At 40.8% G+C, this 26,290-nt stretch overlaps 1 protein-coding gene across 11 annotated transcripts in view; it reads left to right on the forward strand.

Annotated features, from left to right (window-relative positions):
* Window positions 1-25,138, forward strand: part of LOC121276844 (nuclear factor 1 B-type-like) — a 399,145-nt gene extending 374,007 nt beyond the window's left edge. For 9 of the 11 annotated variants that reach the window (XM_041185395.1, XM_041185390.1, XM_041185389.1 and 6 more), the window contains one exon: window positions 18,076-25,138. In XM_041185395.1, the coding sequence (XP_041041329.1) occupies window positions 18,076-18,205 (130 nt within the window). In that variant the 3' untranslated portion in view covers window positions 18,206-25,138. The remainder of the gene's footprint in view (window positions 1-18,075) is intronic. The other 2 variants (XM_041185400.1, XM_041185398.1) reach the window with 2 other exon arrangements.
* Window positions 25,139-26,290: the final 1,152 nt, after the last annotated feature.

A 26,290-nucleotide genomic window follows, 5' to 3' on the forward strand; every position in this document is an offset into this window, starting at 1 on the left:
AACATTGGCTAGTAATTCACCCCAGATATTTATGATCTTTTCTGCTTTATATTGTCAAGTCAGTTTTCAGCCTGGTTTAATAACTTTCATTTGTTCATAACACTTAATTTCCTTTCAAGGTTTTGAATGCAGGATTTTCTTAAATACTTTCTGAAAATCTAAATAAATTCTGTGCATTGAGTAGCCTTCATCAATATAGTTCGCTCCTCAAAGAAATCTGCTAGATTAGTAAAACATGACCTTCTGCTTCTAAATCTATAATGACTATTTCTTGTGAGCTCAGTATTCTTTAATCAAGACAGTGATGCCATCTCATAAATTGTTCTTGAATATATTTCGCATCATGGATGTTAGGCTAATTCTGCAATTCAAATAAGAATTGTTTTTCTCCATTACTCAGCTTCAATTCTGGCATCATTTGCGTTCCTTATAGAATATTAATCAGAATATCATGTAGTTCTTCATTTGTTTGCCTAAGAATACTCTTGTTTATCCCATCCAAACCAGGTGTCCAGTTGACACTTCTCCTTAACATATGTTTACTGATCTCAACATGTGTTGTAGATTCCTGAGATGAAATGATTGGATCTGGTATTTGTCCACAGTTTCCTTTAGTGAAGGGTGATATTGACAGTTTTCTTCAATACCTTAATCAGTTATTGATTTTCTATAATATTTCTACGTTACTTATCCTTCAAAGGTCCTGCCTGCTGTCTACTTCTAATGTAACTGAAATATGCTTATATCCTTCTTGCTATTTTATTTTGCCAGTTTTAATCATTTTAGTTGTCATCGAATGACTTTTTTTTTTCACTTTCCATTCTCCACTACACATTGGTACTTTACATCAGAAAATCTAGCATGCTACAAAATCCACCATGAATCTCAAAAAGAAGCTGCTGCGATGAATGGAAATGCTCTGTACAAATGAGCAAAGAATGTGTTCATGCATTCAAGAGACATTCTATTATCTGATTAATTGCTTTAAGGCAAGACATCTGCCCCTATCTCAGGAGGCCGTTCTGTCTTAGAGAACTACCAGGCAATTGGATGGCCGGCAGCTTTGTGTCAGGTGGAAGTGGCATTGCCAGTCCCAATGAAGAAGATCTCTGACTCGGAGGTAAGTCCAGAGTATCACCCAGGCCTGGCTTGAGAAGGGAGGTTAAAAGGGTAAGTATGACATTTGTTGGGGGAACGTGCCGCCGATGGTCTCAGGGGGCCCACAAAGGAGGTCCCCACACTTGTCTGACACTAGCCTGTGCAGTCTGACACTAGCCTGTGCAGCTAAGGCTGCTGAGCTTCCCACAATGGCGTGGACCAAAAATCCTGCCATGGGGCAGGATGAGGTCCTCACATGACAATTAATTGGTCTCTTAAGGGCTACAATAGCACCTGGTGGGCAGGCCATCCAACAACTCCCCATCACCTGAATATTTCAGACAGGTTGTAGACGGGTGGGTAGGCGGTGGGAAGGACATCTGTTGGATTTCACAAGCCCCCTGCCTTCAAACCTGCCAACGGGGTAATATAAAATCCTTCCCAATGTCATTTTTCACTTCCTAATTCTGATTCTCATTTAATTCATATTAGAATTCATCTCATAACCATCAAAGTTTTCTTTCCTGAAGTCTTGGACATCTATGCTAATTTTGGCCTCAGCCTTTATTCAAAGACTGAGCAGTGATTATGGGGAGCCAATAATTTACTCACCATTTTTTCATGCTTATTCTTGGGAATAAAAAAAATTTATTGCCTATCTCCAGCTGCCCTTGAGCAGGTGGTGAGCCACTTTCTTGAACCACTACAGTCTGTTTGGTAAAGATGTTGCCACTAGATAGGGAGTTCCAGAATTTTGACACAATAACAATGAAGGAATGGCAACATATGTCCAAGTCCAAGTCGGGATGGTGTGTGACTTGAAGGAGAACTTGGAAGTATGATGTTCCCTTGCACCTGTCTTTGTAGGTGGTGATGCTCCGTGCTTTGGATTTCCTGCAGTGCATCTTATAGTTAGCATAGAATGCAGAGATGGTACACCCGTTTTTTAAAAATTCATTTACGGGATGTGAAGCCGCTGGCTAGGCCAGCATTTATTCCCCATCCCTAATTACCTTTGAGAACGTGGTGGTGAACTGCCTTCTTGAACCGCTGCACTCCCTGTGGTGTAGGTACACCCACAGTGCTGTTAGGGAGGGAGTTACAGGATTTTGACCCAGCGGCAGTGAAGGAACTGAGATATATTTCCAAGTCAGGATGGTGAGTGGCTTGGAGGGGAAGTTCCAGGTGGTGGTGTTCCCGTGTATCTACTGCCCTTGTCCTTCTAGATGGTAGCGTTCATGGGTTTAGAAGCTGCTGCCTAAGGAGCTTTGGTGAGTTCCTGCAGTGCATCTTGCAGATGGTACACACTACTGCCACTGTGCGTTGGTGGTAGAGGGAGTGAATGTTTGTGGATGGGGTGCCAATCAAAGGGGCTGCTTTGTCCTGAATGGTGTCAAGCTTCTTGAGTGTTGTTGGAGCTGCAGTCATCCAGGCAAGCGGAAAGTATTCCATCACACTCTTGACTTGTACCTTGTAGATGGTGGACATGCTTTGGGGAGTCAGGAAGCGAGTTACTTACCAAAGGATTCCTAGCCTCTGACCTGCTCTTGTAGCCACAGTATTTATACGGCTAATTCAGTTCAGTTTCTGATCAATGGTAATCTCCAGGATGTTGATAGTGCGGGATTCAGCAATGGTAATGCCATTGAATGTCAAGGGGTGATGATTAGGTTCTCTCTTGTTGGAGATGGTCATTTCCTGGCACGACGATTATTTGCCACTTGTCAGCCCAAGCCTGGATAGAACCATAGAACACTACAGCACAGAAAACAGGCCATTCGGCCCTTCTAGTCTGTGCCGAAATATTATTCTGCTAGTCCCATTGACCTGTACCTAGTCCATAACCCTCCAGACCTCTCCCATCCATGTATCTATCTAATTTATTCTTAAAACTTACGAGTGAGCCCGCATTTACCACATCAGATGGTAACTCGTTCCACACTCTCACCATTCTGAGTGAAGAAGTTGCCCCTAATGTTCCCCCTAAACCTTTCCTCTTTCACCCTAAAGCCATGTCCTCTTGTGTTTATTTCTCCTAATCTAAGTGGAAAGAGCCTACTCGTATTTACTCTGTCTATACCCCTCATAATTTTGTAAACTTCTATCATATCTCCCCTCATTCTTCTATGCTCCGAGGAATAAAGTCCTAACCTGTTTAATTTTTCCCTGTAACTCAACTCCTTAAGACCCGGCAACATCCTAGTAAATCTTTTCTGCACTCTCTCAATCTTACTGATATCCTTCCTGTAGTTAGGCGACCAGAACTGCACACAATACTCCAAAGTTGGCCTCACCAATGTCTTATACAACCTCACCATAACATCCCAATTCCTATATTCAGTACTTTGATTTATGAAGGCCAGTATGCCAAAAGCTTTCTTTACAACCTTCTCTACCTGTGACGCCACCTTCAGGGAACTATGTATCTGAACTCCCAGATCCCTTTGTTCCTCCGCCCTCCTCAGTGCCCTACCATTTACTGTGCATGTCCTACCTTAGTTTGACCTTCCAAAGTGTAACACCTCACACTTTTCTGCATTAAATTCCATCTGCCATTTTCTGGCTCATTTTTCCAGTTGGTCCAGATCTCTCTGCAAGCTATGAAAGCCTTCCTCGCTGTCCACAATGCCTCCAATCTTAGTGTCATCAGCAAACTTGCTGATCGAATTCACCACATTGTCATCCAAATCATTGATATAGACAACAAACAACAATGGTCCCAGCACAGATCCCTGAGGCACACCACTAGTCACAGACCTCCAGTCTGAGAAGCAATCATCCACTACCACTCTCTGTCTTCTCCCACACAGTCAATTTCGAAACCAATTTACAACCTCTCCATGGATACCAAGTGTCTGAACCTTCTGAACTAACCTCCCATGTGGGACCTTGTCAAAGGCCTTACTAAAGTCCATGTAGCCAACATCCACAGCCTTTATTTCATCTACTTCCTTGGTAACCTCAAAAACTCTACAAGGTTCGTTAAACATGACCTACCACGCACAAAGCCATGCTGACTATCCTTAATCAACCCTTGACTGTCCAAATAATTATATATCCAATCTCTCAGAACACCTTCCAATAATTTACCTACTACTGACGTCAGGCTCACTGGCCTGTAATTATCTGGTTTACTTTTGGAGCCTTTTTTAAACAATGGAACAACATGAGCTACCTTCCAATCCTCCAGCACCTCACCCGTGGCTAAGGACATTTTAAATATTTCTGCCAGGGCCCCTGCAATTTCTACACTAGTCTCCCTCAAGGTCCCAGGGAATATCATGTCAGGCCCAGGGGATTTATGTACCTTTATTCGCTGTAAGGCAGCAAGCACCTCCTCCTCTTTAATCTCTATATGTTCCATGAAACTACTGCTTGTTTCCCTTCCTTCCTTATACACTATGCCAGTTTCCTGAGTAAACACTAATGCAAAAAAACTGTTTAAGATCTCCCCCATGTCGTGAGGCTCCACACATAGACGACCACTCTGATCTTCAAGGGGACCAATTGTGTCCTTTACTATCCCTTTACTCTTAATATACTTGTAGAAACCCTTCGGGTTTACCTTCACATTATCTGCCAAAGCAACCTCATGTCTTCTTTTTGCCTTCCTGATTTCCTTTTTTAGTATTTTCTTACATTTTCTATACTCTACAAGTACCTCATTTGCTTCTTGTTGTCTATAACTGCTATACACCTCTCTCTTCTTAACCAGATCACCAATATCCCTTGAAAACCAAGGTTCCCTATGCCTGTTAACTTTGCCTTTAATCCTGACAGGAACATGCAAACTCTGCACTCTCAAAATTTCGCCTTTGAATGCCTTCCACTTACTGAACACATCCTTGCCAGAAAACAACTTATCCCAATCCATTCTTCCTAGATCCTTTTTCATTTCCACAAAAATTGACCTTTCTCCAATTTAGAATCTCAACTCAAGGACCAGACCTATCCTTATCCATAATTAGCTTAAAACTAATGACATTCTGGTCACAGGACCCAAAATGTTCGCCTACACATACTTCTGTCACCTGACCTGTCTGGTTCCCTAATAGGAGATCAAGTATTGCATTCTCTTTCATTGGTACCTCTATATATTGATTTAGAAAACTTTCCTGAACACATTTGACAAACTCCAAGCCATCCAGCCCTTTTACAGTATGGGTACAGGATATTGTCCAAGTCTGGCTGCATTTGCACATGGACTGCTTCAGTACCTGAGGAGTTGTGAATAGTGTTGAATGCTGTGCAATCATCAGCAAACATCCCCCCTTCTGACCTTATGATGGAAGGAAGGTCATTGCTGAAGCAGCTGAAGATGGTTGGGCCTAGGACACCACCCTGAGGAACTCCTGCAGTGATGCCCTGGAACTGAGATGATTGATCTCCAACAACCACAACCATCTTCCTTTGTGCTAGGATAAAAGCAAAATGGTGGAGATGCTGGAAATCTGCTCTGATGAAGGGTCATATGGACTTGAAATGTCAACTCTCTCCAGCACTTGAGTTTTTCCAGCATTTTCTGTTTTTGTGCCTTTGTGCTAAGTTTGACTCCAACCAGTGGAGAGCTTTCCCCCTGATTCCCATTGACTCCAGTTTTGCTAGGGCTCCTTGATGCCACACTCGGTTAAATGCTGCCTTGATGTCAAGGACAGTAACTCTTACCTTACCTCTGGAGTTCAGCTCTTTTGTCCATGTTTCAACCAAGGCTGTAAAGTGGTCAGAAGCGGAGTGGGCATCCTCAATGTGAAGACAAGACATTGTCTCCACAAGGACCCAAACTGAGCATCAGTGAGCAGGTTATTCCCAAGCAAGTGCTGCTTGCTAGCACTGTTGATGACCCCTTCCATCACTCTACTGATGATTGAGAGTAGACTGATGAGGTGGCAATTGGCTGGGTTGGATTTGTCCTGCTTTTTGTGTACTGGACATACCTGGGCAATTTTCCACATTGCCTGGTGGTTGCCAGTGTTATAGCTGTACTGGAACAGCTTGGCTAGGGGTGCGGCAAGTTCTGGAGCACAAGTCTTCAGTACTATTGCAGGAATGTTGTCGGAGCCCATAGCCTTTGCAGTATCCAGTGCCTTCAGCCATTTCTTGATATCATGTGGAATGAATCGATTTGGCTGAAGACTGGCATCTGTGATGTTGAGGACCTCCAGAGGAGGCTGAGATAGATCATCCACTCGGCACTTGTGGCTGAAGATTGTTGCAAATGTTTCAGCCTTATCTTTTACACTGATGTGCTAGGCTCCTCCACCATTGAGAATGGGGATATTTGTGGAGCCTCCTCCTCCAATGAGTTGTTTAATTATCCACCACCATTCGCGACTGGATGTGGCAGGACTGCAGAGCTTAGATCTGATCCGCTGATTGTGGCATCACTTAGCTGCCTCTATCATTTGCTGCTTATGATGTTTGGCATGCAAGTAGTCCTGTGTTGTAACTTCACCAGGTTGTCACCTTATTTTTAGGTATGCTTGGTGCTGTTCCTGACATGCCTCCTGCACTCTTCATTGAACCAGGATTGATCCCATGGATTGGTGGTAATAGTAAAGTAGGGGATATGCCGGGCCATGAGGTTACAGATTGTGGTTGAGTACAATTCTGCTGCTCTTGATGGCCCACAGCGCCTGATGGATGCCCAGTCTTGAGTTGCTAGATATGTTCAAAATCTAATTAGCATGGTGGGCATCCTCAATGTGAAGACGAGACTTTGTCTCCACAAGGACTGTGCGATGGTCACTCCTACCGATACTGTCATGGACAGATGCCCTTTGGAAGGCAGGTTGGTGAGATCAAGTATGTTTTTCCCTCTTGTTAGTTAACTGCTGCAGACCTAGATTAGCAGCTATGTCCTTTAGGACTTGGCCAGCTCAGCTACCGAGCTACTCTTGGTGATGGACATTGAAGTCCCCCACAGAGTACATTCTGCACCTTTGCAACCCTCGGTGCTTCCTCCAAGTGGTGTTCAACATGGAGGAGCACTGATTCATCAGCTGAGGGGGTAGGTATGTGATAATCAGCAGGAGGTTTCCCTGCCCAAGTTTGACCTGATGCCATGAGACTTCATAGGGGCCAGAGTTTATGCTGAGGACTCCCAGGGCAACTCCATCCTGACTGTATGACACTGTGCTACCACCTCAGCAGGGATGGTGATGGTGGTGTCTGTGACATGATCTGTAAGGTATGATTCCATGAGTATGACCATGTCAGACTCTTGCTTGATTGGTCCATGAGACAGCTCTCCCAATTTTGTCACAAGCCGCCAGCTGTTAGTCAGGAAGACTTTTCAAGGTTTAGAGGGCTGGGTTTGCCATTGGCGTTTCCGTTGCCTAGGTCGATGCCGGGTGGTCTGTCTGGTTTCATTCCTTTTTAGCAGCTTGATCCAACTGAGTGGCTCACTAGGCCATTTCAGAGGGCATTTAAGCGTCAACCGCATTATTGCGGATCAGGAGTCACATGTAGACCAGAGAAGATGTGCTTTTACGATAATCGGCAATGGTTTCATGGTTACCATCAGACATTTAATTCCAGATTTCTATTAAATTGAAATTCCGCCATTTGAACCCAGGTACCCAGAGCATTACTCTAGGTCTCTGGATTACCAGTCCAGTGACAGTCCCACTGCCTCCATAGGCCAAGATCAATAATCAGTATTGGTTTATATTAAATCTAGCATTTACTTTATAATCTGTTTCACGTTAAAAAACAATCAAAGTAACTTATTACAGGCAATTTCAGATAGGGTATTCCCTACTTTACTGATTGTCTTCCCTCTGGAATATTGAAATTACACTTTATCATCATGATAGTCTGATGAATTCTACCTGTTTAATTTTAACTAGCGGTCAATCACATTTGGCAGCTATTATTAATAGCCTTATCCTTATTTCATTTCTATCCAGTTGCTACGCTCTTGAGTAATATGGCATCATCCCATGTCAACAATGCCATTCTCCAAACATTTAAGTTAAGGCCAGATAACTTTTAAAAATAGTTAGGAGTTTAACGAAGCATCTGGTCACTTTCTAGACCATGTTTGAAACAGTAATTTTCCAGGGAGCCTCAGTCTACTTCACTACAGTTAGGTTGGACCCATCCAGATTTACACTGATAATCTAGTGTTGGAAACCACTTCACAGTAACATTACGCCTACACTGTAAATGCGCCCTTAGATTCCACTTTAACACCTTATTATCCTATTTCATTCATTTTTTTCACCCTTCTTGATGATCATCAACTAATCTATACTCTCCAAATTTGCTTTAAAAAAATCCCAACAGCTTATTTCCCCCATCTACCTATAAACAATATATTCTTTCTCTTTTAATCAACTCTACCTTTGAAAACCTCAATGACCTACAATACCAGGCATGCATCCACCCTCCCTCCATGGCTCCTCATGCCCCCTATGTCAATCTATGGCACTGCATGTCCCCTCATTCCCCCATGTTAAGCTATGGCATTTCCATGCCTATTGATCCACTATACACTGTATAGAACCAATGAACGCTGTAGTGACAGTAGGATGTATAAATAAACTTTTTAAAAAGTAATTCATTCATTTCCACTAAGTTAAATAGTAATGGTTGTCTGGCCTCTCAGCCAAGCCTTATTATGTATGCTTGGCTGAGAGCCCAGACTTCTATCACTCTTCTCGAAACAACTGTGCCCCAGAGAAAACTTTGCTTGATTGACAGCTTTGGCTCTCTGATCTCCACAGTCAATTTCACAATGTTTATTTATACAAGGTTATGTGGTTTCAAGGATTTGTGGTTTCTGTTATTGATACTTTAAAGGATCTAGATGATTGACACTTTTATTGCCTTGTCATGAAATGACATTTTTAAACATATGGAAAGTAATGAATCAATTAATGACTTTTTTACAGTTTTGTTTTACTCAACCTACTCTCAATATAGGGTTCATTGGTTCTATACAATGTATAGTAGGTCAATGGGCATGGAAGTGCCATAGCTTGGCATAGGGAGTATGAGGAGCCATGGGGGTTGGCGGAGTGTCATAGCTTGACATGGGGGCATGAGGGGCCATTGGAGTGGGTAGAGTATTATAGCTTGGCATGGGGGAATGAGTGGTGATGGGGGGGTCGGTGGGGGACTTTACCTTAGCATAGGGTACATAAGGACCTTTGCAACTCACCTTTCAAAAGGTCCCCTCATGCAGTCTGGGTTTCACGATTCCTCCAAGACGCTGTGAACCATGACTCTTTAAAAACCTGGCCCAACCCCATGAAAATTGCGGAGGGGCAGGAAATACCTATCTCTACAATGGAGCCGGCCAGTTCACGAGTGCCGGGTGTGGGCTTTTCATGAGACCCAACTGCACCATTTAAAGGTACTTCTAAAAATCAGACAAGGACTGGGATTGAGAATCCAGAATTGGGATTCTCTTGCCATTTATAAAGGGCTTCCAACTCATCCCAACTTAGTGAAAATTCAGTCCACTGTCTGGAGTCAAGCGCTTTTTTAATTTAATTCAGCTACTTCACCTTCACGGCTGCAATTATGCAATATGTCCTCTAATTTAAATAAAATAAGATTGTCTTTTCTACATAACTTAAAATTAAACTAAAATGGTACTTTTTGATAAAAGTCAAATTTTAGAGATTTTTTTTGTGGAATGAAAAATTGCTTATATTTTAATTAGCCCAAGACGGATTGAGAAAAAAGTGATCAAAGTGGGGGCCATTTTTATAATGTTGTACTGCTTCTTAGATCCATTACCTTGTTGGAAGGGCAGTAGAACACTGGAAATCCACCCCATTATGTTTCTAATTCAATAGGGAAAGAAGCATTGCGCAATTTCATCCTGGGGAATAAAGTGGGGAAAATGACTGATGTCTAAGGACAATTGGGAAATAGTAACTACAACATGGTTAGTTCCCACGCAAGAGTAGAAATGGTAATAAAAGATAAGTTAATGGAACAGGAAAAAAGACTCAAGGCCAGGAATTTCCTTGGAACTGCCATAACTTCACCAGATATGCGATGGAAATTCACAAAATGTCAGCCTTGGCTCAGTGATAGCAGTGTCACCTCTGAGTCAGAAGTTTATGGGCTGAACTCCCACTCTAGATACGTGTGCCTATCTAGTCTGGCATCTCAGTGTAGTGCTGAGTGAGTACCACACTGTTGGAGGCTCTGCTTTTAGTTTACAAACATTAACCTGAGGCTACATCTATGATCTCAGTAGACATAAAACAGTCCATAATGAAGGAGAGTAGGGGACTTTTCCCAGTGTGCTGGCCAGCATTTATTCATCTTCCAGTACCTAAAACAGATTATCCTGTTATTTATTTCACTGCTGCATGTGAGATCTTTCTTCATGACATTTGGCTGCTGCATTTCCAACATTACAACAGTAACAACTTCAAAAGGACTTCATTGTTGTAAGAACTTTGGGACATCATAAGTTCATGCAAGATGCTATTTTTACACACATGGATGAAGTTCCTGTTGCATGTCTGCAAAGTTATGGTGCTGAGAACATTTCACAAACTAAGTTCAGTGAGCTAAGAAAGGACATGGTCATACTAACAGACAAAAAGGGTATGAATCAGGTTCATCAGTTGAAAATCTAAAAATATGAGCAGGATAGAATACAGTATAAATATCTTCCACAAAGTGAAACAGAGATGCATCAAAGAACTGTGTTCTGTGAGTAAATAGACAAATTAAATTGAAAGTCAAAAGGGGGTAATATAGTAACACTGGAGCTAATAAAACAAATGATAACTGAGAATATAGAAAGTGCGGTGGGGAGGTAGGAGAAGAAATTAGAAGGACAAAGCGAATATGAATAAAGATTATTAGAGAATAAAATAGGAAAGATTAAAAGCTTTTATGAGTATATCGAAAGTAGGAGAGTAGTTAGCAAGGGAAGGATAATAGTGGATGTGTGTGTCGGTGCACTAGAGCATATGGGGCAATTGTTAGAAATTGGTTCTGGAAAAAATACTCCAAATACATAAGACAAAGAACAGTAACAGCACACCCCATAGGTAGCTGAGAGATGTCAGTGGACTTAGCAGATGCTCTGGCCACCATTTTCCAGTCTTAATTATGCAAATTATGTCATGGGATTGGAGAGTAGCCGATGTAATGCAAAATAAAAGCAAAATACTGCGAATGCTGGAAATCTGAAATAAAAACAGAAAATGCTGGAAAAACTCAGCAGGTCTGGCAGCATCTATGAAGAGAGAAACAGAGTTAATGGGCAGAATCTTGTGCTGGCTGTGGGGATCTTGGCCGCCAGCTGAAGAGCCAGCGAAACCCCAGCATTGCCTCTTTCTAGGAAGACCCGCTGGTAGTAATCAGTCAGCTGACAGGGCAGTGGCAGACATTCCCCCGGGATCAGGACCTTGGGGGAAGAAGTCCCGCCTATACAAAGTCGCCAGCCAATTAGAGGCCAGCAGCTCTTTTGAGTGGCTGTGCAACCTGGGAGGAGGTGGAATGACAACCACCTGCAGTCCAGGACCCAGGCCCAGGTGAGTCATGGCAGATGGGGGTTTGCAGGGTAGGGTCACAGGGGAGGAGGTTGTAGGGGAGTCGGCAACAAGGTCAAGGGGGTGACTTTCAGGCCCCTCCCATCCCCCCTTTCACAAGGCGTTTGTGAGAAAAATTTAGGTGTATACCATATGACAAAATATTACAGATTGGACAGAACATTGGCAGAAATGAAACAAAAAATTAGAAGAAATAGGTGCTACTTAGATTTGAGAGTTGGTGCTAGGTTGAATTTTGTTCTGGCATATGTTCATCATTTGTATTTGGGTAGAGGCAACATTATCTTAAAACTTGATTACACAAAATTAGGAGGTCTGGTAAACATTGGAGGAGGATTGTAAAAAGAAACTTTAAGAAGATATAGACAAATGACTGGAATGGGCAGATCAGTATAACGGTAAATGTATATGTGTATCGGTATATGTATTGGGAGGCAAACAAATAATGGAAATATGCACTCAATTGAAAGATGTTGAAGGCATGTCTGAACAACAGAAACTATGATTTCAAATACATAATTCCCTGAAATATAATTACAAGTAGGTAAGTCAGAACAAAAGCCAATAGCTTTTAGAGATTTTATATATAGGAGTACACAATAAAAGAACAAAGTAATAATATTTTTGTACAAAAATTAGATGAGAGTTGGATTACTAAGTGTAGTTTTGTATCCCCATTATAAAATACACATTAAAACCGTAGCGAACAGAAAACAGATGATGCCAAAGATGGAAAATCAGTCGAGGAGAGACTTAAGGTACTGAGTATATTTCTACTGGGACAGAGAAGACTAAGGGCAGGATTTTACAGTCGGCATGCGGGAGCGGGCCCGACACGCTGACGTGTAAAATGATGCATGATGACATAGGGCGAGCGTCCCGACGTCATTGCGCAGTCCCGCGATATTTCGTTTGGTGGGCACGCGCCCGAGTCGGCTGCGCATCCGTCGAAATGTAAAGGGCCTTATTAAGGCCATTGAGAAAGTAACTATTGTGATTGTTAATGCTGCCTGTCCAACCTTGAGGTTGGCGGTCAGGCGAAAAGCCCAAGCGGCTTTCGCAATTTTTAGGAAACCTCATCCACAAGCGGGATGAGGTTTCCTAAAGCTTTTATTAAATAAATAAAAACTTTTTCCTAAAAATAAAAACATGTCCCATCTCATGTGACACAGTTACATGAAGGGACATGTTTAAATAAATTTTTGACCTCTTAATTTAATTATTTCAATACCATTCACTCTCCCTGAGGCATGCCCAGAAGAGAGCTGGCCCCGACTCTCCCTATTCCCCCCGCCCGCACAGGTAGCGCAGAGCACTACCGGTCATGTATTACGCTGGATGGGCCTTAATTGGACCACCCGCATAAAATGGTGGTGCGCAACCGCTCCCGCCAACCGCCTGGAAAATTCAGACCTAAGAACAGAATTAATTGGGGTGTTTTAAGTTATAAAGGATTTTTAGAATGAATAGGAAAAGATTATTTCCTCTGGGTATCAGTGATGAAAGGCCATCCATTTCAAATTGTCACTAAGAGATTGAGAAGAGTGATTAGGAATTTTTTTTCTATGCAGAAAACTATCGAAGCATTGAATGCTTTGCCACAGGGAGTTTTTGAATTTTTTATGGGGAACTGGAGAAATATTTGAGCAACAGAAGGTACAGATCTATGGGAAGAGAGCAGGCAGTGGGATGACTGTTAAATTGCTCTCACAAAGTGGTGGCACAGACATGATGGACTAAATATCCTTGTTCTGTGCTGTAAACCTCTTATGACTCAAAAGAATAAGGTTTATACAACAGGTATTAGCTATTTGGCTTTCCAATTTCTTCAAAATGAATCATACATGATTTTGCCTGTAATTGCAGCTAAATTTCACACTTAGGGAAGAATTAGCCCACCCTTTGGCAGGCAGCTGATACAAGTATTTAAACTGATTTCAATAATTTTGTTGAAACCTTTCATTTTATTAACGAAACTGAGGTGTATTGAAATAAATACATAAAATCATGGTAGTACTCAGTACCCAGTAGGTTAGGCACCATCTGTGGAGAGAGAAACAGAGTTAAAAGATTTAGGTTGATGATCTTTCATCAGAACTAAGGGCTGAATCTTACAGGGTGGGAGGCTGGTGTATTGCTCGCCTGCTGTGAGAAATGTCGGTCCTGAACCAACCAACATTAAACAAGGCCGCACCGAAGCTGTAGCACACTCCATGTGGCCTTAATGAGGTGAGGGTGGGATTTCCGGCCATCAGTGGGAGGAAGTCCTGCCCTTGAGAACTGGCAACCAATCTGATTGACCGTCAGCTCTAGCAATCCAAGCAGTGCCAGAACTCAATAGTGGGTGCTTGGACTGCAAGTAATCCCCAGGATGAAGAGGACATGGCCTCCAGAGCAAGTTAAGTCTCGGGTACTGGATAGGGATGGATCAGGGTTCCTAGAAGGTAGGGTGGGGGTGGTGGAGGGAGGCAGGTTTTGTTGGCTAGGTGGGAAGTAACAAAGCTGGAGTAGGTAACATCTTGGATTTCACTGAGCGGCTGCAGGACATTCTGAAGGGCAGGGTGAATAGCCAGAGGTCGTGATCCATATCGGTACCAACGACATAGGTAAAAAGAGGGAAGAATTAGCCCACCCTTTGGCAGGCAGCTATATAGAAAGCTAGGAAATAAATTAAAAAGCAGGACCTCAAATGTAGTAATCTCAGGATTACTCCCAGTGCCACGTGCTGGTGAGATCAGTATAGGAGAATAGACTGGATGAATGCGTGGCTGGAGAGATGGTGTAGGAGGGAGGGATTTAAATTCCTGAGGCATTGGGACCAGTTCTAGGGAAGATGGGACCTGTACAAACTGGACAGATTGTACCCCAGCAGGACCAGGATCAATATCATCGCAGGGTATTTGCTAGTATTGTGGGTGAGGGTTTAAACTAGAGCGGCAGGGGGATGGGAACTTGAGTGGGGAAACGCAAGAGAGGGAAACAAAGATAGAAATGAAAGACAGAATAGTAGAAAGCAAAAGTGGAAGGCAGGGGAAACGGAGTTAGCAGCAAATAGGGCCATAGCACAAAAAAATGTGTAAAACTGGTAAAAAGGCAAGTCTAAAGGCTGTATCTGAATGCATGGATCATTCACAATAAGGTAGACAAATTAACAGCGCAAATAGATGTAAATGGGTACAATAAAATTGCAATCACAGAGACATGGCTGCAGGGTGAACAAGGCTGGGAACTGAATATCAAAGGGCACTCTATATTTAGGATGGACAGGAAAAAAGGAAAGGGAGGTGGTATGGCATTGTTAGTTAAGGATGAAACCAGTGCAATAGTGCAAGAGGATATTGGCTCAGAAAATCTGGATGTAGAATCAGTCTGGGTGGAGCCAAGAAGCAACAGGGGGCGGAAAACATCAGTTGGAGTTGTCTATAGACCTCCAAACAGTAGTGATAAGGTAGGGGACAGTATTAAACAGGAAATTAGAGATGCATGTAACAAGGATGCTGCAGTAATCATGGGTGACTTTAATCTACATATAGGCTGGGCAAACTAAAATGGCGATAATACTGTGGCAGATTAATTCCTGGAGTGTGCACGAGATGGTTTTTTAGACCAGTATGTCAAGGAACCAACTAGGGAACAGGCTATCCTAGATTTGGAATTGTGCAATGAGAAGGGGTTAATTAATAATCTTGTGGTGTGGGGTCCTTTAGGGAACAGTGACCATGACATGATAGAATTCTTCCTTAGGTTGGAAAGTGAAGTAGTCCAACCCAAAACTGGGATTCAATGCCTAAACAAAGCAAACTACGAAGGTATGGAGCGTGAGTTAGCTAAGATAGATTGGAAATTTAATTACAAGGTGGATAGGCAATGGCTAATATTTAAGGAACGAATATATGTATTGCAACAGTTATATATCCATTTCGGTGCAAAAACACAATACGAAAAGTGGCAGGGCATGGCTAACAAAAGAAATTATGGATAGTATTAGCTCCAAAGAGGAGTCATATAAAGTTGCTAGAAAAAGTAGCAAGCCTGAGGTTTGGGAGCAGTTTAGAATTCAGCAAAGGATGACTAAGAGATTGATTAAGAGGGGAAAAATAGAGTATGAGAGTAAACTTGCAAGGAACATAAATGCGGACTGTAAAAGTTTCTATAAGTTTGTAAATAGAAAAAGATTGATGAAGACAAATGTCCTTACAGTCCAAAGCAGGAGAATTTATAATAGAGAACAAGGAAATGGCAGAGCAATTAAACAACTACTTTAGTTCTGTCTTCACAGAGGAAGAAATACGAGAGAACCAAAGGTCCAGTGAGAAGGAGGAATTGAAGGAAATTAGTATTACTAAAAGAACAGTGCTGGAGAAATTAATGGGACTAAAGCCGATAAATCACCAGGGCCTTGATAACCTACATCCCGGGGTAGTAAAGTAGGTGCCCAAGGAAATAGTGGATGCGTTGGCTGTCATCTTACAAAGTTCTGTAGATTCTGGAACAGTCCCGGCAGATTGGAGGGAGGGAAAAAACAGGAAATTTCAGACCAGATAGCCCAACATCAGTGATAGAGAAAATGCTAGAGTGTATTATAAAGGATGTGATAACAGGACACTTAGAAAATATCAATGGGATTAGATAAAGTCAATATGGATTTATGAAAGGGAAATCATGTTTGACAAACCTACTGGAGTTTTTTGAGGACGTAACTAGCAGAATGGATCAGGGAGAACCAGTGGATTTTCAGAAAGCTTTTGATAAAGTCGCACCTAAGAGCTTATGCACAAAATTAAAACACTTGGGATTGGGGGTAATGTATTAGCTTGGATTGAGAATTGGTTAGCAGATAGGAAACAGAGAGTAGGAATTAATGGGTCTTTTTTGGAATGGCAAGTGATGATGACTAGTGGGGTATTGCAGGGATCAGTGCTTGGGCCCCAGCTATTCACAATATATTATCAATGATTTAGATGAGGAAACTAAATGTAATATTTCCAAGTTTGCTAATGACACAAAACTAGGTGGGAATGTGAGTGGCGAGGAGGATGTAAAGAGGCTTCAAGATGATTTAGACAAGTTGAGTGAGTGGTAAATACATGGCAAATGTGGATAAGTGAAGTTATCCACTTTGGTAGGAAAAACAGAATCGCAGAGTATTATTTAAATGGTGATAGATTGGGAAATGTTGATGTACAAAGGGACCTGGATGTCCTTGTACACCAATCACTGAAAGCAAGCCTGCAGATTCAGCAAGCAGTTAAGAGGCAAATGGCATGTTGGCCTTCATTGCAAAAAGATTGAGTACAGGAGCAAGGATGCCTTACTGCAGCTGTACAGAGCCTTGTTGGGACCACACCTGGGATACTCTGTGCAGTTTTGATCTCCTTACTTAAGAAAGGGTATACTTGTCATAAAGGGAGTGCAGCCAGCGAAGGTTCACCAGACTAATTCCTGGGATGGCAGGATTGTCGTATAAGGAGAGATTGGGTCGACTAGGCCTGTATTCACTGAAGTTTAGAAGAATGAGAGGGGATCTCATTGAAACGTATAAAATTCTGACATGGCTGGACAGTCTGGATGCTGGGATGATGTTTCCTCTGACAAAGGGCCGGGTGGGGGGTGGGGGGGTGGGGCAGGGGTGCGGTGGGTGTCTAGAACAAGGGGTCACAATCTCAGGATACGGGGTAGGCCATTTAGGACTAAGATGAGGAGAAACGTCTACACTCAGTGGCTGATGAACCTGTGGCACTCTCTACCACACAGGGCTATGGAGGGCGAGTCACTGAATATATTCAAGAAGCAAAAAATAGATTTCTAGACTCTAAAGGTATCAAGGGGTATGGGGAGAGCACAGGAATATGGCATTGAGATAGAGGATCAGCCGTGATCACATTGAATGGTGGAGTAGGCTCAAAGGCTGAATTATCTATTCCTTTAGTTTTCTATGTTTGTAATTGCCTGTTTAAAATGGCGGGTGGCTGCCTATGAGCATAGGCGGAAAGGTGGTGGGCTAGCCACCCATGATATTTTATGTGCCTCCCTACCAAAAACATATCCGGTGGTAGTGATTGGCAGGGGAGGGGCATAAAATCCAGCCCTGGGTTTATTGAGATGGTTCATTAGAACTCAAGTTTATTGAGATGAATGTGTTTAAGTAAACAATAGCCTAGGAATTGATATTACCAACATTAGTGAGAAATTGTTTAATGTATTAATGTAACATTCCTTTGTATTTTAATGTAGTCCAGTTAAAATAAACTGTATTAAGTTAGTATTCAAAGGAATGTTATATAGAAACATATGTTAGGCTGTTCATATCAACGGTAATTTCTAAACTACTAATTTAGTAGTTAATACACTGTACATAAATCAAATATGTCAATTGATTAAACTTGTGTTAAACCTACAATCCTGAAATAAGCTGTATTTATTTATCTCTGTGTTTTTTGCTCCACAGTCCTGGTACTTGGGCTAGTTTGGTCCCATTCCAAGTGTCAAATGGGACGACCATCCTGCCAACGAATGTTCAGAATTACAGTTTAAATTTCATCAGTGAACCGTTCCTCCAAGCAGAAACAACAAACTGAGGACAACAAAGATCAAAAGTCATCTCTGGATCAAAAAGAAATGTTTTCAGAAACACAGACAAGTGATTGCTGCGCTCGCAATCACCAAATTCTTGCAAGCTTAAAATCTGCATAAATGGTATTTCATCAGTGATATTAAGAGGGTGATTTTAGTACTTGGATGTGAGGTAACAGACCATGTCCAAGAAACCGGCCTTTATTGAACAATGGGATCCACTAGGGGACAGTTGTTAAATTTCCAGATCTGACAAACGTAATACACTTATTAGCTTTTAGATGTTTAAGAGTTTGCATGTTTAGGCAATTTGTGGGGTTCAGGTATCTATTTTTTTCACTCAGTCCAAGGGTAGTAAAACTACAGCCCAGTCCTCCTGATTGATGAGGGTTGACTTATACGATAAAGGCTGGGTGAGGAATGTACACGTAATTTTGTGTTTTCTACAAACTGTTGTCTGAGGGGACAAAAAGCCCACAAAGCACACAATTAGTCTATGCACACTATGCTACTGCAGAAAACAAAACAAAAAGACTTAGATGCAGTTTTACTGGATTTAGGTTTGATGATTGGCTCACAAACTGTTTCTTGTCACTGAACCCTATTTCCTTTCACTTAATTAATGCTTAGTATGCAGATCCAAACAGAACAAATTTGATAAAAGACAGCATTTGGAAAAGCACCATAGTGTAGTTTTAAGCAGTAATAGTCCCTCAAAGTTTCAGATGCTTTGCAATTATCTGAATACAAGAATGAAGCTCACTGATAGTTTTATGTTGCCCTTAAAATATCAGTAATTCTTAAAAAAAACACTTAAGAGGCAAGTGCAATTTAACATATCTGATTGAGGGGATTAATGTAAGTCCTTGTGCCCTAGGACTCTAAATTGAGGGGATGTAATATAACCTTTAAATAATTCTGAACAGTTTTTTCGCCCCCTAAGAATGTGTATTAATTAAGGGAAAAAAAATGAAAAATAGACACATCCTGCTGTGACATGCTTGCTTAGGAAGGCAATTAAACAGAATTGAAAATACTGCACTTGATTCCTTATACTCCATTACCTCTGTGGAGTTTAAAAATATATAATATATATGTATCAGGTGTGTCAGGAAAAAAAGCATGGCATAAACAGTTTCCAAGAACAGAAGGCACTGATGCGAAACAGTGTCTCATGGAGGGTGTTGGTGAACAGCACCACAGTTTACAAATCAATGGCGACAGGGATGCAGCCGCTAAGTTTTTCGCACTCTACCGAGTAAACACTATTTTTAACCACAGGGTGCCGAGTAATGCATGGTGCTTTTCTTGCACAGTTAGCCTTGCTATCCGCCTGAAAGTGCTAGTGGCAGGACTCCAGTGTGCATGGCAAGTCAATTTTGCCTCTTCTGTTTCTCTGTAACTCTAATAGATCTATCCTTGATTTGCACGAAGTTATATAGTCCACATTACGTGCCTTGCCTTTGAAATAAAACAGTGACATCACTGCACACGTTTGCTGCATATATTATAGCTCATCCTATGAAATCTACCATTTGTATGAAAAAAATTATTTTGTACTCCAGAGGACAGTGTGACATCACTAATTGTCAATATTCAAATACTTTGACTTTGTTATCTCATTTATAAAGCATATCATGGCTGTGTATAGTTGGTGCTTAAAATTTTTAATCAGCCAGTAATATTTTTCAGTATTTTTGGCAAGTTTTTTCTATTAACCTTTCATGTTTTCATCTTTCAATTACTTGTTTGGGGGTTTTTGAACTTGTAAGAATTATGCAATACCAAGTTTTGTCTAAATAGGAAAGCTTTTAGCTATATTGATTATCACAAGTTAGTATGCAGATTAGCTGATGTAAGCTTTTTTTTCCATTTTAATTGACCAAAGTTGGCACTGCTTTCTATGCAGTATGATAGGTCCTTACAAGATGGTTAGGGGAGGATGTTTTGGGGAGGGGGGACTTTTCTTTGAGAAGAACTCTACAGCACAGCTGTGAAGCATAATGCCACTCGCCAAACATAGGCTGCAAAGTAACTGTTCTGCCTATTGTGACAAGCTTTCAACTTGGTCCTTCTATTGACTTTCCACCTGGGGTGCAAAATGAACTAATTGAATTAAAAACAAATTAAAATGTTGCCATTTTCACTGGAGATGGGTTTGACTTGAGCTTCAATCTTTATTGAGGAGCTAGGATTTTCTCTTGTGGAAATTTACTTTGTTAGAGCTCTATCTCTCTGCTGATCCCAAAACCAGAAGCAGAACTATGAGTTTTAAATTTTCCTTTCACGGTCCACCACTCAATAAGGCTGTTTCTCCTCTTTACCCCCCAGAGGTAAATCATGGTATCCACACACGCACTAATCAGTGGTGCTTCACAGATGAAATTATCTTACTTTTGCTTTCCTGGTGTTCTGCTCAGTTAAGAAAAAGGCAAATTTCTTCCACTTCCCATGGGACATAGTAATTTGGATTCTTAAGGAGATTGGCTTTTATTTTATCAGCATCATCAGTTGCCGATTGTTGAGTATTTACCAATTCAACCATAGGCCTAATAATCAACAAGTCCTGCTCAACTTGTAAACTCAATGTGATATTAGAATATAATTTTACATAATTTAAACAAAGGCACTGCTAATTAACTCTAAATTGAAAAGGATTGAATGCAAGTATACAGTATGTTGTTTAATTGAAATTACAATTCTAAGTACTACCAGAAAACATAACAATACAAATCTCAAGGTAAAAGTTTTTTAATTACTCTGAATGTAATTCTTTCTTAAAAAAAACTGCTTAAATGGTATGCTGAATAACTTGTTTCAACCTGTTTCATCCCATTTCAAAGTCTTTTTGTGAGGAAAGGAAGTTGTTGCCCCCTAGCATAATGAGAAGGAGGTTTTTTGAGAACTAACTAAAAGAGATGGGAGGGGTTTGCAACTCAAGTCATCTCTGCCCTCCTCCTTCACCGGAATGCCAAATCTGATAAATTGAAGCCATCCCGTTCTATACGCACTGTTTCTGCCTTTTCCTGAAGTGCTTTGCAGTCTTGGCCATTGGTGTTGCCACTGAAGTGCATATCCCCAGCATGATGTAAAAGTTAAGGCGCAATAGTTTGGGAAAATAAAAGCAGTGTAGGAGACTTGTACTGAAAAAAAAATCTGGCAAAAACAAATAACTATAGCAATAGCTGTGGGAGTATGATTCGGGCATGGCAGCTCAGTGAATAAGTGTTAGTAGATTTGTTATGGTTGTGTAATGTGAGGGGAAACAAAGAGGGGTCTTGAAAATGAGCCACCTGCCTTGCAGACTAATTTGTACACTGTATAGTTTTGTTAAGAACATTTTAAAGTAATTACCCTTTTTTGTAATGCAAAAATTTTTTAAATTAGTTAATTGGGGGAAGAAATGATTATACTGGCTTTTGAAAGACCAGTTTATTATGCCATTTTTAAGAGAAAGAAAATCCTGTCTGGAAGCTGGACTTGAGTTAAAACTCTCCAGTTACCTAATTTATATATTAAAAAAAGACTGTCCATATGGTGAGCTTGTGTATTCCTATGCTTAAAAAGTGTAGGTTCCTAATTTTTAATCCAGTTTTAAATGGAGAAAAGTTATATTTTATGAAGGTTATTTTGTTGTATTTAGTGTTGAAAAGGTTGGTTTTCAGAAACATTTCATAATGTCAGAAGGAATACTGTCTTTTTTTAAGTGTGTATGGCCTCCAGTAAAAGTTTGTGTGAGTTTAAGTGTTGGTATTTATGATTAGAGTGAAAGTGCACAAGGGGTTTGGCAACAAATCCGGTACAGACATCCCACCCAATGAATGCACCCAGATAGGATTCCTGGTTGATCACAGTTGAAACACACTGCAATATGCAGGGAACCTATCTGGGGACTCTTGGCTGTGACACTGATAAGGATTTTGTTTTTGTTGCACACCACTGTGTTGCACTTGCATCATACAAAGATTACGGAAAGATATCCCATATACAGTGTACAGTATTCTGTTTTTGAAAGGACAATGCAATGTTGCTGGCAGTTAGGTCCCAAGACGGATACCAGACATGGTTTACATATTCCTGTTAAAGTCTGCTGCTGATCGTAACCAGCTGTGTGCTTAGTGGATCTTCTTCCATTTTGATAGCAAAATTTGGACCTGCTTTTCTTAATGTGTAGCACGTGCAAATTCAGTAGAAATAAACTAAGAAAACTGAGGAAGAAAAGTGCTATTTAATTCTTTCATATTTGCACTTTTTAACTAATTTCACACATACCTCCCAAGCAAATTAGTTCTTGAACTTCTTTTTATTTTATTATTTCCGAGCATGCAGTTGGCAACTAGACAGGCTTCACTGGAATATGCAGCAGGACAGGCTACATCATTGGTTTAATAAAATAAAAGGAAGCCCAGACCACAGATGTTGCTTTCTTTTGACCTGTATAATGGCATTTGTATTAGTGTTCTCTCAGCGGCGGGAGGGTCTAATCAGATGCCATGGCAGCAACTTCTTATACTGTTTCCATCCCACAGCACTTTTGCCACATTGTTAATAGTTAAAGGGGACATGTTGGAAATGGTCAATTTTCACCTTTTTGTTGCAGTTTTTTTCCTTACAGGATGTATTTAATGCAAAAAAAAAGAAAAAAAAGTTTCTCTAGGTATGAGTCTCTGGAAATATGTGTTTTAAGAGTTTACTGTATGTTTAAATTTGTAAAAATGGTCTCAGTGTCAGTGGTGACACTCACCTCCCCAAAAGATGCCTAACCACTCTGATAAAAGCAGCATTTTCCAATCAAACAACATTGAGTTAGGGTCAGTTGAATTTGTATGAGTTTTTTGGTAACTACAAACAATTGTTAAGGTCCTTCTGACCACTTATCTGAAAGGATTGGCTTATGATGCAAGATACATTAGTATAATAGCAATAATGGACTCCTCTATAAATATTGGCCACTAATATGTTGCAGAGTGTAGGTTAGTCTGAGCACTTGCTTTCGTTCCATGGTATTATCCACATTTAATAAAAGCAAAAACTGCTAGAAACACTTAACATCAGTGGAGAAAAGAAAAATGTTCATGTTAAGGTATAACTCTTTGTCAGAAGCCTGGGGAAAGGTTATACCTGAAACAGTCCTTTGTTAATGTTCTGAGAAAGGAGTAAACCTGAAATAATCCATTGTCTGAGTTCTGATGGTCTCCTAAATGTTTCAGCGTTTTTTATTTTTGTTTCAGATTTCCAGCATCTGCAGTATTTTGATTTTCCTTTTATTACCTGCTTGTAATATACACATCAGTAGGTTCTAAATTAAATTTGCAAAGTGGCGATCCACGGTTAATGCCCAGGAATTCTATTAAACTCAAAAAGGCATTGTTTTTGTTTTAAGGACCCCTTTCTTGGAACAACAAGAATAAAACTTTAGTTGCTAAAGAAAACAAAGTGTAATAAAAAGTTTTGAGAATTTTCAAATACTTGTGTAGATGTGACATGCAAATATATCTTATTAGATACAGCACCGTTGGTTGGGATCTTACAAGGGTGAGTAGTTTCATTCAGTAGACTATATAAGTAATTATAATGCACATGCTAGATAGACCACACCCTGACAAAAAGTAATCTTTTCTCCTCCAGAATACTCCACCATACTGCAAATCGCAGCATCCCTTTTACCTCCTAAAGTCAAGAATAACTAGTGTGAATTAAAGCAAAGAGTAAGAAAATATTTATCTCGTGCAGCCTGACTGGACTAAAAATTCCAATCTTACTATAGAGTAGGTGCCATCCAGTGCAGTGAAACTAGATGTTTCCAACAAATTAAAAGCTGTTGCAGGGTTTTTGTGTTTAAGAGGCAGCAGAAAGGTCCACTGACACTGAAACCACTTTCATCACGAAACTGTTGTGTTTCTAAAGAAATAGCATGATGCATTTTTATTATCAAAACTGTGCTACAGGGACAGATGTGTATTATCAACTGAAGGAATCTTGTTACAGCCCTGGTCACTACAGTAATGTATGTTCCATAAATGGAGACCATGGAATGTTACATTGACTTATGTTAATGCAAAATAAGGATTCGAAACAAAAAAAACCAGCATACGTTTACCAAAAATGTCAAACAAGCAGTGCCTGTTTAATCTTGCAGTCTCTGTTGAGTTCAGTTGTAAATCTATTCATTCAGACAACTTGTTCTGCAAAAGTGATCCAACTTGCAGAATATAAGGGTAATTCCTGCCTAGCTGTCAGCTTCCAAGAGCTTGTTTACCTGCTCCATGTTCAGAGAGGCAGTTACACATATATATATTGCATTGATGTGTGTAATAGCCTGAATTTCCATTTAAGTCTTGACACTGCGCATTGTACAGATATTCTTTTCATTGTGAGTGTGGCTCCCAGTCAACCTGCAAAGAGCTCTTTCCAGATGGGAATTCTGAGAGGATTCTTACAATGTATTGTAAGAACTTTTTGAGATATTTCTCTTGAGATCAACTTTTGTAGGACTGTGTGTTTCCATAGATACATGATGCTACATTTAGTACAGTTGTAGGTAACAAGTAGTCAGTAAGTGCTTGCTAGCCACACACCAGAGTTGTTCCATTTTGAAACTTCTGAGTTTTTAGTCCCATACATGCAACCATAGTTGCCAAAAGGAACAACACAAAAACACTACAGACATTGTTCTCGTTTGTGCTCCCTGTTTGAGTGCAGGTGCTGGAATGGTTCAAAGCTGCTGAGATCCATGCAAACGATCAACTCATTACACGGCCTAAGTCTTCACAAGTTTCAAACTGGTGTAAATTCAGCTTGACTTATGTGATTGTAACTGTTATATCCAGCCTTTACTGCTAGCAGCTGCTCATACTGCAGTCAATTACTGGAAGTGGATATGTTTCCTATGCAAATAAAAAAAAACAGTTTAAAAATAAAAATGAGCTATGCTACAACCATTGGTGTTCTCTCTCTTTGTTCATTTCTGAGTTGATTAAGTTAATAAAGTTGCGCTGGTCCAAGCACTATTGGTTAATGAAGTTTAAGAGTTTAAATATTAGGCACAACCCAAAAATAGCTGTTTCATGCCCTGCCTGTAATCGGTCAGCTATAGCTTTTAATTGGATCAGTTGAAGATCGTTTGGATAGAAATTCATCTTGGGTGGTGACATTAAACAGATGGTATAGGATTGGCCACTCATTACACACAGCCCCTGATATTCAGTTCCATTGCAGTAAATGGGGGTTAATTATCAGGCATAAAAACAGAAAATGCTGCAAATACCCAGCATGTCAGGCAGTATCTGAGCAGAGAGAAGCAGGATTTTTCAGATGGCACACCCTGCCGGCAAAAACATCAATGGCTGACTCACCCCTGTTCCTGATGGCTGTGCTGCAGTCAATAAACATTCTGTGGATCATTAATTGGCTGGAGGTGGGGCCTTCCACCCCTATCTGGGGAGGAAGTCCCACCTCAGAGCACTACAGTAGAATCTGATTGATTGGGAGCTCTGTAGTCTCAGCAGCGCTGGGATGACCACTGTTGGGATGACACTGAGTTCTACAGAGGAACATACTGGGATCCCAGGATGCAGGTAAGTCTAGGAATCTCCTTAATTATCTCAAACCTCTCAAAGTTCCTGTTGGTTTTTTTCATCTAATTATGGATTCCAGTGCCCTACCCACTACTAATGTTAAACTAACTGGCCTGTAGTTGCTAAGACTGTCCTTACATCCTTTCTTGAATAAGGGTATCACATTTAACACCCTCCAATCCACTGGCACCTTCCCATTATTTAGGGAAGATTGAAAGATTAAGGCAAACCCTTCCGCTTTCTCCACCCCCACTTCCTTTAGCAAGCCATCCAGAGCAGGTGACTTACTAACTCTAGGCATAACCAGTCTTTCCAGTACTGCCTCCATTCCAATTCTCATAGGATCCATTGTATGCCTCCACTATGTCCACTTATATCAAAGTCATAAATGTTCCTCCTTAGTAAACACTGATACAAAGAACTAATTAAGTATTCTATCCTTGCTCTGCGCTTCTAAGCATATAATCACCCTCTGTCCCTAAAAGGGACAATATTCTCATACTGTCTCTTTGC

Source organism: Carcharodon carcharias, chromosome 4, assembly GCF_017639515.1.
Source record: "Carcharodon carcharias isolate sCarCar2 chromosome 4, sCarCar2.pri, whole genome shotgun sequence".
Taxonomy (NCBI): Eukaryota; Metazoa; Chordata; class Chondrichthyes; order Lamniformes; family Lamnidae; genus Carcharodon; species Carcharodon carcharias.